Raw genomic sequence first — 27,563 nt, 5'->3', positions numbered from 1 at the left:
TGATCCTACCAGCCTTCTCTGCAGAGTCTACTGAGAACAAGCTGCAGATAACTGTATGACTATTAGTATTAATAAGGAAAAAATAATATGACATTAAATTAGATATGTGAGGAATGGAAGAGATAAAGCCAAAGCACTGCGCATGGTAAGAGATATACAAACAGCAGTCCCCTAAAATGGAGGCTAAGTGTATTATATTATGTAAGCATTAGAACAAGGTCTACAAACCACAGCCCCTTGGTCAGTCCAGCCAACAGCCTGTTTCAGGGGTAAAATTTTATAAAAGCACGGTCATAGCCATTTTTGCTCTATTGGAGTATAGCTGACCTCTTTGTTACATATTGTCTCTTTCTCTTCCAAAACTACAACAGCAGAACTGTGATTTTCAACAGCAACCAGATGGTCTATGAAACCAATATATTTAACTCAGTAATCACATTTGGACAGTGAAAGTCAAGCAACTTATTATTGTGAAATCCAGTGAATAAATGGAAAGAAACATACTTTCTTTTTTCCTGCCTTTACTGCAGAAGCAGAGCCTTGGGGTACCCAGATATTAGATATGGAGGATTTTCTCTGTATAGAAATATTTTGGCTAATAAATGTAGATGAGATGAAAGGAACAAATTAATAGAGAGGAAATGACTAAGAGAGGATGTTACTATCACAAAAGAAGAGGCCAGCCAAAGGGACTTGGTGTGCCTAGTTAAGAAATAGTGAACACAGGAGTTACCTCTTACCTGTGGGTTCACTTTCTGAGATTTCAGTAACCCATGCCCAACTATAGTTTGAAATGTTATGTACAAAACTCCAGAAACAATTCAATAAACAATTTGTAACTATTTTAATTGCATGTCCGAGTAGTACGGTGAAATCCCTAGGTCTCATTCCATCCCACCCACGACCTGAATCATCCCTTTGTCCAGTGTTCCCACACCATATACACTGTGCACATCATCGCTTAGCCATCTGGTTATCAGATCCATTGTTGCGGTACTGCAGGGCTTGTGTCCGAGTCACCCTTGTTTTACTTTATAATGGCCCCCAGACACTGATGGCCCCAAGGGTGCTGATGCTGGCAATAGGATATACCCAAGAGAAGCTGTAAAGTGCTTCTTTCAAGTGAGAAGGTAAAAGTTTCAACTTAAGGAAAGAAAAAGAAGTCATAAGCTGGGCTTGCTACAACACATGAGATAAAAACAAACCTTCTATCCATGAAACTGTGCAGAAGGAAAAACAAACTCCTGCTAGTTTTGCTGTTGCATCTCAACCTGCAAGTTAGGGCCACCGTGTGTGATGAGTGCTTGGTTAAGATGGAGAGGCACTAAGTTTGTGGGTGGGAGACATGAACAGAGAGTGTGTTCTGAATGACAGTGATATCTTATGCCAGGAAGCACTGAGTCTATATGCCTCCTGGCACAAGGGACCCCCTGAAATGAGTGACCACATTCATGTAACTTTTCTTAGTGTATTGATACAATTGTTCTATTTTATTACTAGTTATTGTTGTTAATTTTTACTGTGTCTAATATACAAATTAAACTTTTTCATAGGTATGTATGTGTAGAAAAAAATCATAGTACATGTAGGGGTTAGTGCTGTCCAGAGGTTTAAGAAACCGCTGGGGCTTCAAATGTATCTCCTGAGGATAAGGGGAGGCTAACATGTCATGTCACTGTGTTACCTATAGTTTATTTCTAAAACAAACAAAAAAAAATACAAAAAAAATCACAAAACCCTGCTTCTAACCAGGACTCCAGATCTAACTACCAATTTTTAGGAGATAAAGGAGACAGAGAAAAATATGAAGTGATCCAATGAAAACAGTCATCAAAACTCAGACTTCAGATACCTGGTTTTTTAACAAATAAATATTATTTATAATATTATGGTGAATAAAAATGAGTGACAGTGGTGAAGCCTATACATTAAAAGGGACTCACAAGACATTCAACCAATTGCAATGTATGGATCTTATTTAGATTCTGACAGGAATAACATTTTAATATGAATATTAACTGAATATTTGTTGATACTGGGGATTTTTGTTAATTGGGGAGAGTAATAATGACATTGTGAAAAGTTTTAATGCTGTACTTATCTTTCAGAGGTACATATTGGAATATTTACAGATGAATTATTATGTTTCTGCCCTGTTTCAAAGTAATAGAGTGAGAGAGCAATTGATAGTTGATACAGTGAGGTTCATTATAATAGTCTCTTTAATTTTATTTATGTTTGAAGTGCTCTATACTAAAAGATTAAAGTGTTTTAAATACAAATTTTGGAAATGAGTTCTAAAATTTTTCTATTTAATTATTAATTTGTATTTAAATATTAAATCTACTTATAGGATAGTTGTAAAACTTACCTTGAAAATAACTTCATTAGCAATTTTTTGATAAAGAAATCAAAATAAAATATTTCTTTAATGAATTCAATTTATTCTGTTTATCGCTATTCATTTGATATGTGGTAAAGCTAAAGACCACAGGGCAGCTAATTCTGAAGAAGGGATGAACTTTTAAACAACTAATTAATTAACCTTAATTTACATAATGATCTTATTTGCATAGGAAATGGGTAGGAATGCATTAAAAGTAATTAATAAATGAAATGTGTTAGAAATACATGAGTTTGTACTTCACGCTCAGGAGGTGAATGTAGTCATGGAATGTTAATAACAATATTCAAGAATCAGGCATTAAACAAACTAAGATTTAGCTTTTAGGCTTCATGCATTTCTAAGAAGATAAATTCATGAACTTGCTACTCGGTCTTACCTCTACATGGCTACTAGGCACATACAAGCACATGTGTGCGCATTAGGTAAACTATTATTAGCCTTACTTAAATTTCTATTCAAACTACAGTAATGAGAGCTAGTTGTATTGTACTCACATATGAGAACTAAATATAACTCCTGGAAATCAGAGCTATTGCTTGAAGAATGCCAAGTTCTACAACCTAGTTATCAAAATTTTCTTTCTACTTCTAATTGCTCATTTTTTCCCTAAGATTTTTATTTTATTTATTTTTAGAGAGGGAAGGGAGGGAGAAAGAGAGAGAGAGAGAGAGAGAAACAGAAACATCAATGTGTGGTTGCTGGGGGTCATGGCATGCAACCCAGTCATATGCCCTGACTGGGAATCGAACCTGCGACACGTTGGTTCACAGCCCACGCTCAATCCACTGAGCTATGCCAGCCAGGCTTTAATTGCTCATTTGTTTAAAAAAAAAAGTTGACAAATACAATTTTCAATGTACTCACACATTTATTTTTATTTAGAATAACATAGGTTACACTATGTAATTTAGACCTGCCCTAACATTTCTACTCCAGGTTTGTCAGTTAGATTTACAGTTTGAAGTACATCACAACATTTTGTAAAAATATAATTACCTGCAGTTTAAAGACTTTGAAAACTCTAAGAGCTGGTTTGCTATTTTTACACAATTTAATTCTGTAAGTGATGCATATTCATTAGATAACTTAATCCCTTTAATTCCACAGACATCCTGTGTATAATCCAGTGTTTTAGATGATTTGGTTTTACCTGTACAGCCCTTGACACAAGATCAGTAAGTGAGGTTTGAAGCAAATGAAAGGAGTGCTTTCTTTTTTTGTGATCATCAATTGCTGAACTGAGAAAGGAAATTCTGTAGTACATATTTTGACTTTTATTCTCATCTTGCTCTCTTTCTCTTCTAACACCTGGGCTCTCACTCTCTGACATTCATTTTGTAAGTGTGTGTAGCTCTGCTGTGGTTCACATGCTCTCCTCTTCTTCCCTCCTTCCCTTACTTAACAAAACGCTGATGGAGTGCTAGGATGTCTAGGACCAGCCCCAGAGCACCAGGTTGATATTTCAGGTCCTGTTTCCCTCTTCTGAGACTCCATTCCACTAATGGATAAATTAAATTTGGTTCTCCTGGGTCTTCTAGATTTTAAAAAAAGTTGATGTGACTGTAAAAGAAATGATGGGTTGCTAAAGTGCAAAGGAGTTGTTACTTCAGTGAATGGACAAGAATAGCATTTATCCATTATTGGTAACATCTCTCAGATCTGTGGTGGCCCCCTTCACAAATGGGTTTTACTTGCTTCTCTGTGTGGGTAAAGTATATGACACTGAAAGGCTGAAGACAGATTTTGGAGTCAAAAGATGTGAGCCTAACTCTTCAACTTTTCATTTACTGACAAATATTATTTTTAGAAAATCACTTAGTCTTTCTTTAGCCTGTCTTTATAAAATGAAGCTAATAATTCTTATCTCTTAGAAATTAGATAAAATTATTTTCTACTAATGCAACATATAAATTATGACAAATTTTAGTCATTAATATTAAGATGTGTTTTCTTCAACCCTAAGAAAATGTAAGTACCAGAAGCCGGACAACTCAGGGAATGTCTAGTGGTAATGCGATCATTAACAGTATACCGCATTCCAGACGGTCAGCCAGAACCTCACAGTGGCATGAGAATAATGTTTATTATCTAACAGATAATGATGGTTTTTTGCAACATTATACACAGAAGTTGAAAATAGTGTCTTATTGTCTTAGCAGTTCAAGCATATGAAATCACTCCATAATTGTCATGTATTTGAAATTAAAGTAAATAGGCAAATACCTCCGAGAATTAATGATCTTTGTGCATTCTTCACTGAGAACTTTTAGGCATGGATTTCATTAAAAATAAGCAAAGTTCAGTCACGATGGTGGCATAAGTAAATATGTAACTCAGAACCTCCCCAAAACACAGAATTACAACTAAATTACAGAACAACCACCATTCAGATCACCTGAAATCTAACTGAAAAGAAGTCCTGTCACAAAGGATATAAAGAAGAAGCCACACCAAGACTGGTAGCAGGAGCGGGGATGTGGAAAGAGGTGTTCACACATGTGTGTGTGGTGGTTAAAAATCAAGAGGGATATCTCCACAGTGGGGGTCCCGTCTGAGCAGTGAGAGATCCTTGACCCATATCAGAACCCCCAGCCGAGGGTTCTAGTGCTGGGAAGAGAAGTTTGCATAACTTCTGGCTGTGAAAAACAGCGGGGACTATGACAGGGTGAGATGGAGGGCTGTGGAGTCACGGGAGCATGCTTCTGTTTAATTGAACTCCCTTTCTCAGAGCTCCAGCACTGGGGCAGCTGCTTAAAAGGCACCGTGGATATACAGAGAGGAACTGAATTGTCTGCTATCAGAGCAAGGGCTAGAGGGACAGCTTTCTTCCAGACAGAAGTGCTGAGCCCTCCTTCAGCAGAGCCTGGCAGGAAGGTGGGGGCCATATCTGTTTCCATCAACCAGGCTAACACTGTTTGGCCTGCCCTGGTGATTCCCTGAGATCCCACCCCACTGAATTTTCAGACCAACCCAAACCATTTCTAGTGGCTTTTTCATGCAACTGGCCTCTCCTGCCTCATGCTTCAGATTTCTGAAAATCTCTCTAACAAGTAGCATCTGGCCTCTGTGTACCACATACCACTTGATAAAGTGGCCTCAGGCACAGCACTAGTTGGAGCCAGTCTTGATTTACAGGTTGGCCTACCCTAAGCACCTCCTAGCCCAGCATAAACAATAGCCATCTGCAGACTACTCTGTAGCTCATGCTGGGAGGCCCCTGGCAGGCTGACCTTGTTCCTCCAGGAAAGCTCCAGAGCCAGTGCATCTATCTGGTGGACAGCTTCAGACCAGTCTAGACTACAATGCAACCACTTGCACAAGGGACACAATAAAGGGGTGGATTTGGTGGGCACCAAATCTCCACTGAAGCAAGTCCTGTTCCATGGAGTCAGTGTCTGCACAGCAGCTCCTATGCTGTAGTTACAGCTGGTCTTCATACTAGGTTGACCTGGGAGTCAATCACTCCCACTGATATGCAAACAACAATCAAAACTCAACTACAACAGCATAGTGCACACAGCCCACACAGAAGATGAACCAAAGCACTCAGGTCAGGTGACCACAAAGGTTGCACCCATGAGCCGTACAGGACACCTACTACATAAGGCCACTCTACCAAATACCGAAGGTGTAGCAGCTCTGACTAATACATAGAAACAAATACAAGGAAGTAGCCAAAATGAGGAGACAAAGAAACATGTTCATAATAAAAAGAATAGGAGAAAGTTCCAGAAAAAGAACTAAGTAAAACGGAGGCGAGTAAACTACTAGATACAGAGTTAAAAACAATGGTTATAAGCATGTTCAAGGAACTCAGTGATAACATTAACAGCATAAAGAAGGATGTGGAAACCATAAAAGAGATCCAGTCAGAAATGAAGGATACACTAAACAAAATGTAGAATAAATTACAGGGAATCAAGAGTAGAGTAAATAAAGCAGAGAACCAAATCATCTATTTCGAATGTAAAGAGGTGGAAAACTCCCAATCAGAACAACAAAAAGAAATATAATAATCCAAAAATGAGGACAGATAAGGAGCCTCTGGGACAACTTCAAGCACACCAATATTTGCATCAAGAGAAAAGCAGTTAGTTACCTACAAGGGAGTTCCCATAAAACTGTCAACTGATTTCTCAACAGGAACTCTGTAGGCCAGAAGAGATTGGCACAAAATTGTGTGTTGAAATGCAAGGACCTACAACCAAGATGAATCTACCTAGCAAAGCTGTCATTTAAAATCAAAGGACAGATAAAGAGTTTCCCAGAAAAGAAAAAGCTAGAAGAGTTCATCACCAACAAACCAGTGTAGCATGAAATATTAAAAGGTCTTCATGAAGAAAAAAAAGAAACAAAAATTTAAAATATGAGTAAAAAATGTCAATAAATACATATTTATCAACAACTACTTTAAATGAGAATGGGTTAAATACTCCAATCAAAAGACATATAGTGACTGAAAGGATAACAAAACAGGATCATCATATATGCTGTCTGCAACAGACGAGCTTCAGATTGAAAAACACTCACACACTGAAAGTAAAGGGATGAAAAAAAGATATTCATGAAAATGGAAACAAAATCACACAACATAAAAATTAAGGTAGCAATACTTACACCAGACAAAATAGACTTTAAAACAAAGGTTGTAACAAGAGACAAAGAAAGACCATACAGCAACACTACTTCTGAGTATTTATTCACAGAAAATCAAAACATTAAATCGAAAAGACATATTCACCCATATGTTTATTGCAGCATTATTGGCAATAGCCAAGATATAGAAGCAACCTAAGTCTCCATAAATAAATGAATAGATAATTGAGTGGTACACATATATGATGGAATATGATTCAGCCATGAAAAGAAGGAAATTTTGCCAACTGCTACAACATAAATGGACCTTGGGGTATTGTGCTGAGTGAACTAAGTCAGAGAAGGATAGATGCCAGATGATGTCACTTATATGTGGAGTCTCAAAAACAAAATAGACAAGTAGAACAGAAACAGACTCATAGATACAGAGAACATTTTGACAGTTGCCAGATAGAAGAGAGATTGGGGGGATGGGTGAAAAAGGTGAAGGGACTGAGAAGTACAAATTGGTAGTTACAGAATAGTCACGGGGATGTAAAGTATAGCACAGGGAATACAGTCAACTATATATGCTTCGGAGGGGTACTTGAGTTATTGAGGTGATCACTTCATAAGTTAGAGAAATGTCTAATCATGGGGATGTATGCCTGAAACTAATATAACATTGTATGTCAACTGTAATTTAAAAATTAAAAAGAATTTAAATGAGCAGAAACACCATAAATTTATTTTAAATAACATAACTTACTTTTTGAAGGGACTCGGAGGTTGGCGAGGACCACTTCCAGGGAATCAGCTTGGACTCGCAGTACGTAGCTTGTCCTTGTTTCGTAGTCCAGAGGGGCGTTTACGTAGATAACACCTGTGACGTTATTAATTCCAAACTTGTCTAGAATCAAAACACAATTTCTGGGTCATTTACTTCATACTACAAGGAAAAATCGTTTTCTTTAAAAGCCACTGTGATTTCAAAAACACATTTATAGTGGTAGTAATACATAAAAGGGATAAGAAGCTGGCTTTTGGAAACTGTTTTATCTCTGTGGAAACTTTGTTCCAGTAATTATCAACATCAGTGTTCCCCTAATTGTATGCCTTTAAATTCTAGGGTTTTTTTTTGTTTTTGTTTTTGTTTTGAGATTCTCCTAGGAATAATTGTTTCTGTGATCAATTACATTGGGGAGCATTGTATACTATACCCCTCACACTAGATTCAGATGGTCTTCTACCATACTAAAAACTTTCAGAAATTCTGTTTTAAAGAAACCCACTGAATTTTGTTTAACCAAGTATTTTATAATCTTATTAAATTATTACACTTTTTATGATTGAATGCATCTTATTATCCTGTAGATTTAGTGTTCTGCTAAGAACACCTAAGGAAAAAACAGATAATTTAATATGTTGGTCATTTTGAAAACATGGTTTATTATTCTAAATGACTTAAAATACTTTGCTCTGATTTCCTTTGTTAAATGAATTTGCTCATTTAACATGTGAGTTAAGAGCAGGGCACTTTGCTAAACTGTAAAATATTCTACCTCTTGTACTCATATTTTTCTCTTTTGTTTTCTGAATAGCATTTGTTACTATCTAAATACTACATATTTATCAGCTGATTAATTTTCATTGTCTATCTCTTCTTATTGATGATTAATAAATGCTTGTCAAAAAGTAATAAATATATGTTAAATAAATAAATAGTAAAAATAGTCATTGTGGGGGAAGAGGGTAGTAAGTGGAGCCCCTTTTCTGTCTTCAAAGAGAAGTATTGACTGAAGTACAGAAACACATAGCAGAACAGAATAAGAAATCACAGCTTCAGTAAGATGCTGAAGTTCAAGGAAAAAAGAAGTTTAGTAACAAGATTTATGGAGGAGGCAGGGAAACAGAGAAGAAAACAGTAAGTATGATGTTGAATACTTGCTTTAGGGCCAGCGATTTCTTGTTTGTTGAAATACTTGAAAAAGGCCTGTGTACTTTCCATGAAAACTGCTCAACAGCATTAACATTAATTCATTTATCACATATTTATTATTCATTTATTTATTACATATATTAACTATTTTGACTACCAGGCCATCTGGTTCATCAAAAGGAAAAACAGAGAACAATTAACTTATGGAATTGGTGAAACAAAAAATGGGTGATAAATACTGAGCTATGGACTTATTCCTAGAGGCTCACAAACCATTCTAATTCTTAGTGAAATACTATGGGTAGACAATACTTAAATTATTTACTTAAAATTGTTAATTGTATGTCTAACCCAAGTGTTTGAGTATTCGATCATACAATATGTATGACTTTTATCACAGACGTGCCTCTTTGGCCATTCACAATAATTTGTGATTCTAAAATTCATTCAGGATTAGCCAATGTATGATATGGAGTATGGGTTAATGATGGCACAGGGGTAAAGTAATAATTATAACTGAAAGCTGAAAGTATCACACATTAGTTTTTTTAAAGTTTTACTTTTTTGAACGATTTTATTTATTTTTATTTTTAGAGAGAAGGGAAAGCAGGGAGAAAGAGAGGGAGAGAAACATCAGTATGTGGTTGCCTCACATTCTCCCCCTACTGGGGATTGGCCTGCAACCCAGGCAAGTGTCCTGACTGGGAATCAAATCAGTGACCCTTTGGTTCCCAGGCCAGCACTCAATCCACTAAGCCACAACAGCCAGGGCATCACACATTAATTGTGAAGAAATCTCATTAAAATATCCTCAAATGTGAAAGAGAAAAAGGCTTCCAGAATTAGTATTTCCTGAGGTGGGGGGGGGATTTTTTGTTAATATAACTGGATTTTTTAATTGAATTGTTTTTTTTAATATAGAGTAAATAATAATTCAATCTGAAATTAATTACAAATCTAAGCTGATCGCTTTTTGTTGAAAATACAGACTAAACATCTACTCACCCTCTTCATTTCCTGCAACAATGGAGTACACGATACTCTGATTGACGGCTGCAGCAGAAATTACACCAACCATAGTTCCTCTGGGTGCAAGTTCACTTACTGGAGGAGGCCTGCAGGTTCAGAGAGAATAAAATTTTTAGTACCCATTTTGCCAGGATGGAGTTTTGAATTTAATAATAATATGTGTTGGTTTGTGTGTGTGTGTGTTTATTTAAATAATATTATTTTCTGAAATTAATTGGAAAGCACTGCATTGACTCCAGCCCTAAAAATAATTGGTTAAAATCATGAAAATGCTCTTTTAAAATTATCATGCTGCTATTATTTTATTTTTTTTAAGATGGGACATACTATTACTTTAGTATCTGCCAAATATCATACAAAATTCTTTTCACTTGTCTCTAAAACACCTTTTGGAATGAAATCAATAGATAGATATAATTTGATCCCTTAACTGTTAAAATAATATGTCGGTATTGTGTTGTTGATGTTATCATATTTAAGCAAATGGCATCCAGCTGTCTCTATCTAGTCCTTGTTCCTGCTGGATTTTACAGCTCTAACTGTACAGAAAGTATTTGAATTGAGGGTATCACAAAATTTACCTTTCTTTTGAATTCACTTATTTTGCTCAACCTCAGTTAGCTGCACTATCTTCCTGGTACTATGATATTTATTTAATTGCAGAACTATATTTTCAACAATTATCTAGTCCTCCTATAACTCTCAAAATCTCAAATTCATTATATAATATTTGTCACTCTAATTAGGCTATCATAACTTTGTTTTCATAAATTAATATAAATACCTTCACTTTTGTAATTCACAGATATTTATATGATCCAGCTCTAACAGATTTAGAAAATTATTGAATACATATTTTTAACAATATCTCCAAATGGTTTTGTAGTAGAATCAATATGTCTAGCTCTTCTGATTTTTAATAAACTTTAGTATCTTTTCTCAAACTGGTAAGATAAATCCTACTGCTACTTCCTTCATATGGTCTTTCTTTCATTACTTACACTTTTAATATTACCCCTCATTTTTATCCCCATTTTCACAGTTTTTCTAACCCAGATTACATAGTGCTACTATGTTGTGCTTTCATTGAAGTCTTTTATAACAAATACTGATATACAAATATAGTCTGAACAACTAATTACATATAACTCTTCAGGAATATCTTGTCCAAATTGCTATGCTCTTTGGCATTGTAGTCCATATACTTGTTTAACTCTGTACCTATATATACCTAAAAGTGATATATTTTATAAATGCTCCAGGACCTAATGGTTGTACATATATTCATTGCATAATCAATACATATTTCCTTCTTTATTTTATTCCCCTGCATCTTTTCTCTCTTCTCTTGTTAACAGCATGTAAGGTTTCTTTTGGATAACCACACCTCCACCATTCTCAGTCTAAATGGCTTGGATGGGACTGACCAATAGTAGGATACATACATAGATAAACCCCTTAGCTCTCTCTGGCCAATGAGAACATTTGTCCTGTTTGCTCATTGTTTATGTGTGGTAAATGTCTCTCAGAGTCAATGAAAGTTGTGCCCAGACAAAGATTTATTTATTTATTTATTTATGACTAGAATTTTAATGTTTACTCTCTATAAGGAAGTTCTTGTTGATCATGATACCAACACAAATGAAATAAGTTGGTGTTTGAAGACAATCCCTACACTTAGACTAATATTCTTAATGCTTCTATACTAAAAGCCAAGTAAACTAATTTCAGTTATGGAAAAAATAAATTTTCTTTAATTTTCTTTTACGTAATGTTTCTATCACTTCCAATCAAAGAGTCTCAACTAATTTAAGAAAAACATGTTTAGATTAGAAAAAAGATACATTTGCCTAGGTGGACACTTCTTAAGCAAGATATCTGAGAAGCACAGTTATGTTCTATAAGCAACTTATTTAGTCACTTTTATGGTGTTCATAAAATAAGATTGACTTTGGTAATTGAACCAAAAATAGTAGTCTATTGATAGTAGATAGTAGTCTGTGATAGTAGTCTACCACAAAAAAGCAAGGCATTTACAAGAGTGACAATAGGTTGCTTTTGATGGACTCCTTTGATTATGAATATATTGTTATATGATATTTTAGATTATAAAGAGACATTAAGACAATTTGCATTTGTCACTTTGCTTAGTGGTTGATATTGGTGATTATGAAATAAAAACATGAAAAGGGTTAAAATCATATAGTATGGAAACACACTAGTTTTTTTAAAAAGTCTCCAATAATCTCTCTGTTTTGGCATTCCTACCCTTGAGTATTTCTCTCCTCTTTCAGGAGGGGCAGAGTTTGACTTCTTTCTTCCTATAGAAATCATCAGAGTAAATGTGATGTCACCTCAGTGAGTATGTAATATTTTTACTTGTAACTTCATTCTTGCTAGTAGACTCCATTTCCTCTGCCAGATTTACGAAGTAATTGAACATATGGAATTGTCTCCATGACAAGATACTGAAGGTGATGTTTGACCAACTGTCAGTGAGGAACTGAGGCCCTCAGTCCAACAACATCCCACAGGTAACTGAATTCTACCAACAACCACAGGACCCTGGAAGTGTACCCCTCCCTGGTCAAGCCACAGACGAGACCCAAGCCCTGGCCAACACTTTGATTATGTGACACTATGAAACAGAGAACATAGGTAACCAGTTCCTGAGATACAGAAACTTTAAGATGTTATGTGCATGGTTTTAACTTATTTGTTTTAATATTGCTATGCTGCAATAGATAGTTAATGTACATGGCTTAAATATTAAGAGCAATGAATTGTTAACATGATAGACTGAATTACATACAACTTAAATTTGATGTAAGAAAACATGGTAGTCACATTCCGAAATAATTTTTATAAGCTAAATTACTTCTTGTAGAATTAAACATTACTTAAATTGTTCACCTGTTTTTCTTGTTACTGCATAAAAGCTAAATTTTGTACTTTCCACAATTAGTTTATTGATCCTTATAAAATATAGAAATATAAAGTCTGAAGCTAACGTACCATAAGCTTTAACATTAGAAAAAAATGCCATGTTTTACTTCAAACTTTAAAAAGTATTTATGTGTATTTTTGTACAACATGGATGAAAATAGTTAATACTGGAAAAATTAACTGGCATAATTTAAGAAAGAATTTAAATGCAATGCATATCAGTAAGAGCATTTAAAATTCTATTTGTTAATAAATGTTTAAAATGTATTTGCTTCTAGACAAAATATCTCATTAACCCTTGTCTTAATTGTTCCAACACACTTTCTTCTACCAGAATCAACACATACCATAAAAATGCAATTTTTTTTTTCAGGCTAGAATTAAATAAACCTCTATGATAATGAGCATTAGATTACAAAATTTCAGTTCTTGTCTATTTGCTGCCAAACAGGACATATTTTATTTTTTTATGCCCTGGAAGGTACCAGGGAATTATTGGAGCAAAGTACGTATTCGCTTTGGAGTCACATATAACTTAAGTACAAAATGAAGCAGTTGGTATAAATCAAGAGCATAAAATCAGATGATGGGATAGAAAGATAACAAAATTGAATCAAGAGAGCTGTGTATAAATTAATAGGGAAGGGGGTCAAAGTAAAGAATTTGTCACACCGTATGCTCTACCTAATAAGGATAAGTAGTACAAGGGTGCAAATCCAATGGGATTTTAAAGTGGAAAAGTAAATTCTAAATGTTATGTGCATTCTATAAGTTTTAACGTTTTGGCAACCAATGAAAATTTATTTGTTAAAATATCATCTGACTTGGTTTGTTTGATCTATGGACTTGATCTATGAGCTGACAGTTCATGATTTTTAGAGTAAACTCTCTGAAAAGTAGCTTCCGGTTCTGTCATTCTGAGTCTGATATAGTGTGATTTATTATTCCCCCTTTTCTTTTTGTTGAGTACAATAAAAACCTATTGATTAATTTCAGAAGCCAAGAATTATGGCCAAACAAAGAATTCCTCATGGAGATTTTTTAAAAACAAAGCTTCCTCCTGTTATTAATTCATAAAGTTGCAATTCTTCTATTTTATAATAAACAAACATAGCATTATTAACTCTTCTCCAGTTAACTTTGTAACACCTAATTCAAAACAAATAGTTGTTGAGTGTCTGTAATTCAAGCATTCTACTTTTAAAACTATATTTACTGCTGATATAACTGATGAAAAGCATTTTCACAATAAAAGAGGCATTTAAAACAGACAAGACTCAATAGTGGAACGAGATGAAGTTTAAGAATCAAGAGATTAACTGAAACCCCATTGTTCAGAAAAAGACTGCTAAGAGTATGCTAAAGGAAATGAACATACCTTCAACAGACATGGAGTTTGAACACTGGAGAGACAGATTTTTAAAATTAAATTAAATTAAATTTTAATAATTAAATGCATTGGGGTTGCATTGGTTAATAAAATCACATAGGTTTCAAGTGTACAGTATTTAATACATCATCTGATATTGTATTGTGTGTTTACCACCCAAAGACAGATTTCCTTCTGTCACCACATACTTGACCCCCTTTATCATTCACCACCTCCCACTCCCTTGCTCTTATGTAATCACCATACTGTTGTCTGTATGTATGAGTTTTTGTTTGTCTTGTTCATTTGTTGCTTTTAGTTTTTATCTCTCATACTAGTGAAATCATAATGTCCTTAACTTTTTATGTCTTATTTCTCTTAGCATGATATCTTCAAGGCCCATCCATGTCATCTCAAATGGCAGTATTTCCTCTTTTCTTATGGTTCAGTAGTATTCCATTGTATATGTATACCACATCTTCTTTATCCAATCATCCATTGAAGGCCACATCAGTTGTTTTAAAAACACCTTCAGGAGGGACCTTCACCAGAGGGTTGACCTGTGTTGATTTGGCACCCAGGTTCCTGGCATATTCCTGATCACATCAACAGCTCCTGTAATTCCCTCACTCACAACATTTTGGGTTTTATTGGTCATTTTAAACAAAACCCACAGATTTTAACTGAAATTTTAAATTGACTAAACTTATATTTAAACAGAGACTAAATAATAATTCAATTGAAAAAAGCCTGTTTTAATAGATATCAAATATAAATTTTAATTGTGTATTATTTTACTATATTTGCATTACCCTCACTTCTCCTGTTTTTTAATGTAAAATGGTTGCATTTTTAAAAACTAATAAACTTTGTTTAAAGTAGTTTTAGGTTTTCAGAGAAGTTAAGCAGAAAATATAGAGTTCCATAGGCAACCCTCCACCGCATTTCACCTATAATTAATATTTTGCATTAGTGTAGTCCATTTGTTCCAAAGGAAGAACCAATATCACTACATTATTAACTAAAGTCCACAGTTTTCATCAAGTGTCATTCTTTGTGCAGTATATGACTATGGCTTTGAACACATGCATAGTGTCATATATTCACCATTAGAGTATCACACACAATAGTTTCAGTGATGAAAACTACCTCCTGTTCTTCACCTATTCATCCTTTCCTCCCCCTGAACTTGCCACCATTGATATTTTTACTGATCACATACTTTTGCCTTTTCTACAACATAATATAGTTTAAATAATACACTGTAGTCTTTTTAGACTGGGTTCTTAGCAATATATATTTAAACTGCCTCCACGTCATTTTGGGTTTTGTATTTTTTATTACTTAGCATATAACACTGTAAAGATATACCACAAACAAATATATTTTAGTAAGAAGAAACTTGATCAAATTAACCTCAAATTTCTTGTCTAGATATACATCTTTGCAGGTAAAATGTGAACCAGTAAATTTAACTGCTACAGACTTTATATGCAAAATATTTAGAATACATTTTCCTATGGATGTATAAGCTAATTCACAGATATCTCTTTAACATTTCAAATTGATTCTTTTTTTGAAAATGTAAACTACAATAAATCTCTCTCAATTAAATCCTTTTTAACATCTTTTCCATTTGAATAATGACTATTCTAAAATAACAAAATTTTAGTTTCCAAATGGTAGACCTATATTTTACAGTATAAATATAAATGAAACAATTATTTTTCAATTTAAAATCTACTTTTATTACTGGGTTCAAGAAGTAACAATAAAAGTAAATGTTACATGTGTCACATAAAACTCCTAATTATTTTAAATGCCATGCAGTTTAGTATATAAAAGTGTTTGTAAATAGACACTATAAAATTACATTGGGATTCAAGCTACCTCTATTGCTTTCTTTCTACTGAGAAACAAATATAATTTATTTTGGCATGTTTGACTTCAATATATTTGCAAATCAGTACCAATTAAGAAACTGTTTTTATATCTACTATGAGGGAATTTAATGAAAATGAGAAGGAAAAGGACAATCACTGGAACTTCTATTATCTATAACTTTGAAGCCATTTCATCAGAGTCATCCAATTTTATATATTTAACCAAGAAAAACAGTTTAAAAAAAGACATGGATCAAGAGGAAGACACCAAATCACCCAGGAATCTTTGTATGGATTGTCAATAAGAACTTTAAATTAATATAGGACCAAATGGTTAGGCACTGCTTGTGTTTGTTTGTTTGATCCATTTCCCAAAGAGTGCTTACTATTGTTAGGAGCACACTGTGCTTTGCTATTACAAGCATACTTTGTTTTACTCTTGTTATGAGATTCCTGAAGGGCCCTCATCTTCAGGACAAGAAAACTGAAGTCCTGAATCTTAAAACACCTTCTCAAGTCCACAACACTATTTGGAAGCTAAATGTACAATCCAGGGTGTGCATTTTGTTTCATTATTGTTTGCATCGATAGAGTTTACTTATCTACCTCAGTCATTGGCTTTCAATCTTTAAAACCATAGAATTAGCTGAATAACATTAAAATTTTCAGATTTTTTGAATCGTGCTTAATGATTCTTATTTACTAGGTCCATGGAGTCAGACCCAGGAAGATCTTTTGTAAAATGTCACTCTTTCAATTGTTAAAGGGGTAAAAGCTATCTTTAAGGCAAAATTTGAATAGTGCCATGAAACATCAGGAAAGGTTAATTTCAGGTAAATTCATCCCTCGCATTGGACAATAAATTCAAATTAAAATAGAAAACAACCTTAGTAAACAAGTGATCCCCTCTGCATGTGGGTTATTTTGTATTATAGTAGTAGATTACATATAGCTGTTTTTTTTTCTTTAAAATCAAGACCAATACGTCTTTTCTCAAAATCCTCAAGTCCAAACTTATGCAGCTTATGTAAAAAATGATGACAGCGTTCCTCAATGTAGGGTGATTTTAATTCTCTTAAATGATGAGATGTGAACTGGAACTTCTTGTTCATCACTTTTTTGGCCGCTGTTATAAAATTGTTTCATTTTTTCATAATATATGAAAATATATTTCTGGATTTTAAGTTATGCTTTTTCTGTTTTGGCATATCAGGAAATGAACAGTTAATCCTTTATAGTTCTTTCTAAAATCAAGCCTACTTTTATTTTTTATTATAAAGCCACTTGAAAAACATATTTTTAAAATATTATTTATTTATTTTTGGAGAGGGAAGGGAGGCGGGGAGAGAGAGAGAGAGAGAAACATCAATGTGTGGTTGCTGGGGGTCATGGCCTGCAACCCAGGCATGTACCCTGACTGGGAATTGAACCTGGGACACTGGTTCGCAGCCCACGCTCAGTCCACTGAGCTATGCCAGCCAGGGAAAAACATATTTTTAATATAAATTGTATAAAAATTTGTATTGTCATTTGTAAGACTGGCATCAATTGCAAAAATGTCAATTTTTGTTTTCTACTTTAATTAGGAAACTGCTGAAATTTTCCTCCATGCATGGGATGGAGGAAATTTAAATTCTTTTAAATTTCAAAATACTTATATATTAAATTTGAGTAATATTCAAAATTAAAAAAGATTCACAATATTTTTTTCTAATAGCAAAATACCAGCTTGTTCAAGAGGTTCATAATATATCTTAGGGACATTTGATCCTTCTCTTTTCTATATATACTGATATAAATTTTGAATTTCTGTTTTTATTTAATTTCATTTAACATACATGAATCCTTAAACAATGACTATAAATGCAGCATTAAATAATGCAACATTAAATAATGAATATTGATATACTTCCATTTTAAATAGATACCAAAGATATGTTTATATTGCTAGCACATTTGTTTGGAAAAATTGTAAACAATTGTCCTTAAGAAATGTTTTGATAAATTGTATAAGATACTGCATTTACCATTCAAAATCAATGTTTACATTTAGTGTGGCATTGGTGGTATAGTGGTGAGCATAGCTGCCTTCCAAAATCAATATTTACATTTAGACTGTATGATCTATTCTAGATGTATTGACCTTCCATGATATTTACCTCTGATACTGATGATGAGTGAATCTCAGTGTGTATAAGCCTTTGTCCCTCATCCTGAGATGAAAAGCAAATATCACTCTTCCAAATGGTAACTCAACCTGTAAGAGTTACTTTATTCTGCCCTGGCTGTTGTGGTTCAGTAGATTGAGTGCTGGCCTGTGAACAAATGATTGCTGGTTCGATTACCAGTCTAGGGCACATGACTGGGTTGTGAGCCAGGTCCCCAGCGGGGGATACTTGAGAAGCAACCATGCACTGGTGTTTCTCTCCCTCTTTTTGTCCCTCCCTTCCCTCCTCTCTAAAAATAAATAAATAAAATCTTGAAAAAAAAGTTTATTCTAAAGTAAAATTATGTGTTTGAATTACTATTTGAAGTTTGATATTTCTGTCTAGATTAAATGGAATATATATATATATATATATATATATTAAATTTTCTGACTATGACAGTATAATTATTTTCCAAAAGATGCATGTAGGTAATTGGCAGGAAATCCTTTATCAGACATGGACATGTGGTGGCAATGCAAGTGTGCCTTACAACCTTCCACCGCAGGAAGCACTTCGACCAACGTCCCAGTTTCTCTGAAGTCTATTGTTGTGTTTATATAAAGGTCATGCTACCTAGGGGCTGCTTACAGATAATAACTGGGAAGAGCAGAGATGCTAGGGCAGGTCCTTCCTAGGAGGCATGGGACTTCTCTGATATCTCGCGGTGGAATGAGGATTCCCTGATTATCATGTAGAACCTTACTAAATGACACAGTAGTCATTTAAAAACACAGTACACTGGAATGTTCCTATATAAATGTCTCTCCCTCATTTTCACTTGGTGTCAGAATGCATGTGGTTTGACAGGTCTCCTAGCCTCACACTGCTATCCCTCATTTCTCTCACACCGGTATTTCACTTGATAAAATATTTGCTTGTTAAATCTCATCTTGATGTCTGTTAGGGCAAAACTGAACTAACACAAAGACATTAATGGGGTCAAATTTAAAAAGAAGTTTTAGTATTTTGAAATACCTAAATTAAATAAAAAATATTCCTAAATAATTATAGAAAGAGTTCTAGGGAAAATAAATATACATTAATTTTAAATATCAATATAATTATATATTAGAATAAGTAGTATATTATATTAAAATGAAGATGAATACACTAAATAGATTTAATATATATTAATTGGTATGGAGACAAAAGAAAAAGAAAATCTTGAGAATTATAGTGAGCCATTATTTAAATATTACAACAATGTAGAAGAGTTTGCCATATGTTCTAGGATATTTTAAACTAATATGAGAAACTGAATTAACAGTTCCTTTAGTTTGGTAACTACATGGTTATCATCACTCTTTTGTTCCACATCAATGAATGGCATACCCTGCAAGTTCTCTTTCCCAGTGAGACCAAAACTTGTCAGGACACCCTCTAATGGTTAATAGGAAAATATTATTTGTCACATCCCTCTTAACCAAAGAGTTTAGCTCAGTTTCAACTGAAGCATAGCAGAATATGCCATCCCAAACTATGACTGCAGTTTAGTACATGCTACCCCTAAACATGCCACTTTGGCATATTGATTATTTTGAGCTGTAAGTATTTTAAAAGCAGCAAATTTAGGGAGAGGTTTCCTCTGAGCTCCCCTTCCCTACCTAAAGATAAATCCTGCAAAAGCAAGCCAGCTTTCATAGATCCTCTTCCTGGGAGTTTCCATCAACTGGAAAAGATTGGTTTTCATCACCAGAAAGAAGACAGAAGTGGACCCCACACCCAGACACACTTTGTCTCAAACTAGTATGCCTCCCATCAATTCTTCTAAGAACCCATTCATCCTTCCTGAAAATTATTAACTCTCCTTCGGAGACTTACATCCTCTGAACTCTTTCCCCATTAAGATGTGATTTAATTCTGAATTCTAAAGCCATCTGTGTGAGTTACTCATATTGTCCTGGTGTACGTGAAAATAAAAATTGTGCTTGTTTTTCTCTTGTTAAATCTGTTTGTTATTATAGGTATCTCAATTAAAAACTCAGAGAAATTTATTTTTTCTTCCCTACACAGCCATACTACTTAAAAGAGGTAGTGAACGCTAAAATTGAAGAGAACTGAGAAAAATTCACATAAAATAATTGAAAAGAATAAATTTAGTAATAATCTCAGCATGAGCCCTGGCTGGTGAAGCTCAGTGAATTGAGTGCCAGCCTGTGAACCAAAGGGACACCAGTTTGATTCCTAGTCAGGGCACAAGCCTGGATTTCAGGCCAGGTCCCCAGTAGGGGACACATGAGAGGTAACCACACATTGATGTTTCCCTCTCTCCTTCTCCCTCCTTTCCCCTCTGTCTAAAAATAAATAAAATCTTTTAAAAAATAATTATCTCAGCCTCAGAACTCTCCAACATTTACAGCTATCCAAAGATTAAGGAACACATTTCTCACAACTGTAAGTTCTTAAAAAGAGCCTAGTCAACTTTGTGGCAAGGATATTACAGGAATCAGGTATTAAATTATTATGCTGACTAAATGATCTCTGGTTTATTTCATCCATTATATGATATAACTGAGAATAGTATCATCTATTATATGATATGACTTTGAGAACAATAACTTTTTCTCTGCTTCTAACAAAAGTCAAATTAGGAAAAATAGTGTATATTAAGATATGAGATTACATATAGATATAAAGTTTTTTTCAATTGCCTGAGTGATATCTCAAAATTTATTATTATTTATAGGAGGAAGGGGCTAATACTTGAGCTTAATTCATTGTAACAAAATAAAGTTACCTGTGGGTGATTTTTTTGAAGGGAAGAGGTGTTTCAATAATAAAGCATAAGGGAATACCATTAAATCTTTAAGAAGATTGTTTCAGGAAAAGGGAGAAGAGTAAAAATAAATAAATGATGATCTGTGCATATACTCTAAGACACTAAAATTACTGATATTTCCTTGTCTGTCAAAGAGAGAAAATGGAAGAACCAAATAAAATAGGAATAATGCATTAAAATAAAAATTTGTTTATAATTTTGAAATTCTGGGTCGAGTATATGTTTCTAAATAATATGTTTGTTGTTTAAAATTATACAAATAAATATTATAGAGTCTGAAAAGCCATGCTTTTCAAAAGTTTTAAGAAGAGCTCAATATCACCTGGCAAATGTGGGTGTTCATCTAATAACAAATACATGATGTCTTGATTCGCCATTTACCAAAACTAAATTACTCTAAGAATTGGTTTGAAGAGATCATGAAATTAACAAAATGAGTCTATTTCAACAATTACAACTGCTACAGAGACCAAAGAGAATCCGTGTAGACTTATCTGAAGAATTACTCTAAATCTGGCCATTATGAAAGTAAATCAGTAGAGGGCGAACTGCCCTCCCATGATGACTACCCTCCTACTCTGAAAAATTGCTTGAAGCCAGCCATCAGGAAACAGCTCATGGAAAGAAAAAATCAAATATTTTTCCAACATGTACAAAATATCCCATTATAAATTATAAACAAGAAAAATAATGTGAGAAATTTCTAGTCTTGACAAGCTAAATTATTTTACTTAATATAGGGTGGTCTTTGAAAAATCCTTGAATAATTTTACTAACTACATTATATATTTTTCATATAACATTAGCAGAAAGTAAGGATGTTTTTAAACATGAAAAGAGAACAGATATAACAAGTAAGCATGTGAAATAAGGGTTTGGTTTTCTTTTGTTTTGTTACTTTTACACTGGTCAGCCAACCAAATTATCTCATTTGGTGATCAAATACATTTTTCCTTGAATAAAGATTAAAGTATTTATTATAAGTCTCTTGTTTGTTGGTTGCTACTGGTCCAACAACCAGGTAATTATCAGTAGCTCAACATTTAAATTTTTTCATTTTACAAAAAGAATAATGGACTGGTACACTGGAAAATGTTTTGCCAAATAGTAAACATCACTTCTAAAATCTTTTTGATGGTTTCCACTAAACTTATAATGGGATAGTTTATAGCTTGTAACTACCATTTACATTCTACAATTATGTTTTACTTTCACTTTCCTTTTCCTTTGTGATGAAGATAATAGGCTTCTATGGAAAATGGAGAAAGTAATTAATTGTAATTAAATAGCCAAACTTTAGCTTGGAGTCCAGAAAAGCCTTAGTTTGGAATATGCGATATTAATATTTGATATGTTGAAATCACTCAAAATAATTTAAAACATCCCAAAACGTACATTTGAGATTCACTTCAAATTCAGAGGAAGTATCCATTCTCCTATTATTTTAAGAAAAATGCATTTTATTTCTCCAATGCATATTTAAAAGCAAAAATATTTGTGTACTATTACATCATTAGTTCATGTACCTGATATTGTATATTTTGAGAGACATTAACTCATTTAGAATGACTGCAGCAATTTGAAATCTATCATGTCTAATATTACACACTTAATGCTGCTTTTCTACAAACATCATTTTCTCTTTTTCCTCTGCAATAGAGGTGGAACCTGGAGAGAGCTGTACAGCCAAGAACTCCTCTGCCATTTCAGAGCCTAGTGTTCACATTTGCCTGGATTTTCAGGATAAAATATGAGTTGATATTAAATTTGCAACTTCCATCATACTTGGTTTAGAAAATCTCTGGATGTGGACTCCTGCTTCTTTTTTTTCCTTCCCATGGACTGAAATGGCAATGATTGAAGTTATTTTGAAACATGTTAAAGATGAAAGACCCTGCATTTTCCTGGGTCCCTTAATGACAGTATGGAAGAATGTGTGCAGAAGAGCTATCACCAACCTCACTGAATGTAATACTCATTTGAGACTGTTATGTGAGCCATAAATATGTGTTTCTTTTGTTTCTCTGAACCATTAAATTTTAGGTTTTGTTTTACAGCAGCCTAACCTACCCTAACTACTTTATTCTAAGATTTAAAGGTCTAATGACTAGCCTTCCAAAAACAAGATAATCAGGTTCAGGGAGAAGGTCAGGTTAAGAATTCAGTTCAAAATTCTAAAATAAATATATATTTTATATTTAAAACCTCTTTTGAACTACTAGCCATTTGTTGAAAACTAGTTTTTCCCCAAGGCATTAAAAAAACTCAACATTGAAGTGAAGATGTTCCCGAGATGTAAAAACCAAACCTCACCTCACAATGCTACTTATCTCAGATTACTGCTTTCCATTTGTGACCCAGGAGCATCCTCCTCCCCAAACTGTACAAAGAACAGAAATCTTGCACTATGATGTTGTGTCCCACCACATTTGATCACATAAAGCAAAAGTTTTCCACTGGGAGCAATTCTGTAGGGGAGGTAAAATTTTACCTCTATCCTGTTAGGATTTTTTGGCTAGACCTAAGTATTAAACTGACACATATTTATATCGATTTTACATGACATGGGAGCCCTCATAATGAAATAAAGACACAAGGAAATGACAGAACTTACATGCTTTCATATTAAGATGAACAATGAGAGGCAGTTGTGGAAAAGTAACTAAACTGTGTGTAGGGAGGCTAAAGAGAGGTAAGAATTATTTTTAACAAGGTCTGTTTGTATAGAATTCCCTTGACTTTGACTGCCCAATAATAATATTTTATAATAATATTTTTTCTCCTAGTATAGGAAGGGCATCTTTCACATGGGATTAGAAAGGAAGAACAAGAGATTAGAAGGCCTTTCTTGCATCTGTGCTTTTTAAAGTGCTTTTAGCTTAAAATAATCCTTATGTCAAAGTGACACAATTAGGGTTGACATATTCTGCCATCCTTCAGTTCCAACACAGGGGAGCATCCTGATAAGCAGGCATTGATTACACTGGCATCTTAGGAAGTTATGTGCATCTAGCTGAAGCAATAAATGTATCAGAAAATAATAAGAAAGGGAAGAAGACATATGAAATTTCCAGCAGCCATTTTATATTCTTTTCTTTCTCTTTCTCTCTTTTTTTCCCCCGTTTAGAAAGGGCACCAAGTGGGTCATCACAGCCATCTGAAATGGTATAGATATTTTGCCAAAGCTAGTAACTGAACATATAAAAAGAAAATACTATACAAAAATAAAACTGTTTTACCATGAATATAATTTTAAAATGACAAACTGGGAAATATTGCACTATAAATGAAAAAAGTTTCTAATATGATTAATACATTATATGATTAGTTATTTCATACTAATAAACATTGACCAACTGTGGTATGAGGCAACATTATGGATAAGTCCCTATGTTTTTTGCTTATGTAACAATTCATTGAGGGCATTCCTAAGTGAGGTAGCTCTCCTCCAAACTGTAATTCAGAGGCCTAAGCTCCTCCTATATTCTATATCTACTATTGTCAACATATGGTTCCCAAGGTTTCCTGGTTATTTTTTTTTTAACTTTTCCATCTAACAGGGGACAAAGTTAAGTCAGGTCAATAAATTGTGTAGACCACATTGTTCGCATTGTATTGGCCCTCAGTCATGTGGCTCTGTATAGTAGGTGAGGTTAGAATGCAGTCTAGTGTATGGCCAGGAGTAAGCAGAAAAAATTTAGGAGGTTTCCAGAAAACCTTCTACTCTGTACAATCTAAAAATCTTAAAAAAACTCCATAATTTATAAATGATAAAAATATGATGGATAAAGAAAAATAATCATTATTAGCCTTAGGATTTTATTTTTTTGTAATAGTTCATTTCATAGTTTAGATTAAATTTAAGCCTATATAAATACTTAAATTCAATTATTTCCACATATTAAAAAAACTAATACACCCTGCCAATATTTAATATGACTTTCTATTATCCATATTTTGGGGTATCTGATGGAAAACAAAACAGTCCTTTTAAGTACCAAAGTACTACTGAATCTATTATACTAATGACTTTGCTTCTTATGTAGGATTCTCTTCATAAACTGCAGGATACAAGAAGATTACCAAATTGCCTTTATGTATCAGAATAACAAAAGATCTGGGACAGTCAGGGCACTATTTGCATTTATTAGAAATGTTCTTCTGGAAGGTCAAAAATTCTTTCACATGGGCTCACATGATTGTTCTTAATTTTAGCACCAATTGGCTAGGTGTTTCTTCTCTAAGTTAACAACTTAATTAACAGCATCCATTTGCAGTTAGCAGTTCTATGCAGAGAAGGTAAGAAATAGTAAATTATTCATTGAAAAAAATATTTTTAAAAGGTGGCATTAAATAATTACAATTTAAAAAAGAAAGCTAAATGAACAATGCCCTGATGAGTTCACTGACCTTGGCCATAATGCCACAGTGTTTTAGCTAGAAAAGTTAACAAGCAAGGCACACTTCTATTAATAAGGAAGTGAGCTCCAAATAAAAGCCTGGAGAGAAGAGACATGATTTATTAAGTTTATGTAAGGGAAAATGTTATTCACCATACCACTTTTTTCTTGTCTTGGGGCTTCCAAAGAATAAGTGGACTTGGGGTGAGAAGTTTTAGAGAACAAAGGTGGGAATTTTATTGTGCTGAAACTGTGAGGGATTTTTTGACCCACCTTAAAAAATAACTACATTTTCTGTGAGCATCTATTAGATAAGTCAAGGAGAAAGAAAAATGAGTTCACATTCATCTGGGTTCTTGAGAAAACCAAAATGACCATATTTAGGTAATTCCTTCAATAGCAGAAAACTGAATGTTAGTTATCAAAAAAATTGGAGGTTACCATGTCAACAGCAATAAAAGGGAATTGGTATTAATAGACATAATGAAGAAAATGGCCTTTAAAACAGAGTGATAATGAATTCATATTAAGTATGGCTTCATGTCAATGGTTTACATATGTGTTATGCAGAATTTTCTAGTATTTATATTATGTAATTTAGTATTTGAATATTGTAAGGACAGCTTTGTACAAAAGGAGAAAACTACTTGGTTGAGTGTGGTAAATGTTTCTAGATGCCTAACCTACCTTCTCCTTCAGTACCTTGGCCCCTGCTCTAGCTTATAATTCATAGGTAGTTCATAGAAATTATTAGAGCAATAAAATTGAAATTCCAAAATATGATAAAGTGTTCACTTATGTGACATTTTCATTTTTCCTGAGCTCCAATTAGTATCATTGTGTAGCTTCCAACTGGTCTCTAGATAGACTAATTACTAAAATATTCTGGAATTCAGTATACCTCCCGTATGCCTCATTTGTAAGTATACTCCTGTATATACTGAGTCTTTGGCATGTAACATTTTCCCACATTTTTGTCGAGTGGCTAATCTCTACTTCCATCTAGATACAGCTCAATCTATGTTGATCATGTTCAGACACAGTTAAGTGTTTCTCCAACATGTTTCCTCAGTACTGTGAGCTTCTATTATTGTGTTTTCACAGTGTATTGTATTTTTCATATAGTTCTTTGTTTCTACCCATAGCTGAAAACCTCTGGAATGCAATGACTGGCTGCTTTTTAATGCTCTATCCAGAATATATAAGTAGTAAATATACAGTATATAGTGGTTCACTTTCAAATGTTTATGAGAAAACTATGTCCTGTGGGTTCTAACATACTAATAAAAGTACATTAATGTTTTAACCTGGAAACAAAAACAAAGCAATAGAGATCAGGTCTTTGGAAGGTAATTAGGTTTAGATCAGGCCATGAGAGTGAGTGAGGCTCTGATTCTGGGACCAGTGCCCTTACTAGAACAGACAGCAGAGTACCTGTGTGCTTTCTCTCACTTTCTTCCAAGTGAGGACAAGTGAACAGGCAGCCATCTGTAAGACTGAAAGAGAGTCCTCACTAGAACCTGACCATGCTAGCACCCCCATCTCAGGTTTCCAGTGTCCAGACGTGTGAGAAAATAAATGTCTGCTGTTTAAGACATGACTTCATCCTGAAAAGCCTGACCTGACTAAGATCATGTACATACTAACACTATGGCTATAATGTAATATACATTATACACATAAACATACATATACTCTCTCTGTGTATGTCTCTTTTTCACTGATTTTTGGGGAAATATCATTTTGGATACATGGCAAAATCAGATAATATAGTGATTTTGGCAATAATAAGAAACAGAATGTCTACTTCTTACCATGGAGGCCACTAGTGAATTTCATTTTAAACCCAACAATATAATGTATATTTTTCAATGTTCACTTTGAACATTTAATTATTTGAAAAGGATCTATTATTCATGAAAACATTATTAAAACTGATATTTATACTAAAGTGTCATTTTAACTGTACTAACTCAAGATAAATGTAATTTTATGTTAATTTAGAAAAGATTAGATTAGAATTGGG

General features: G+C 33.8%; 1 protein-coding gene across 2 annotated transcripts in view; it reads right to left on the bottom strand.

Annotated features, from left to right (window-relative positions):
- The window catches only part of PCDH15 (protocadherin related 15), a 775,879-nt gene that overhangs the window by 121,782 nt on the left and 626,534 nt on the right, over positions 1-27,563 (bottom strand). For both annotated transcript variants that reach the window (XM_036026943.1, XM_036026942.1), the window contains exons 25-26: positions 9,927-10,036; positions 7,752-7,892 (exon numbers count right to left, since the gene is read on the bottom strand). In XM_036026943.1, the coding sequence (XP_035882836.1) occupies positions 7,752-7,892; positions 9,927-10,036 (251 nt within the window). The remainder of the gene's footprint in view (positions 1-7,751; positions 7,893-9,926; positions 10,037-27,563) is intronic.

The sequence above is a fragment of the Phyllostomus discolor genome, chromosome 5 (assembly GCF_004126475.2).
Source record: "Phyllostomus discolor isolate MPI-MPIP mPhyDis1 chromosome 5, mPhyDis1.pri.v3, whole genome shotgun sequence".
Lineage (NCBI taxonomy): Eukaryota > Metazoa > Chordata > Mammalia > Chiroptera > Phyllostomidae > Phyllostomus > Phyllostomus discolor.
Note: the sequence above shows the minus strand (reverse complement) of the source record. Positions and strands in the feature narration are given on the sequence as shown.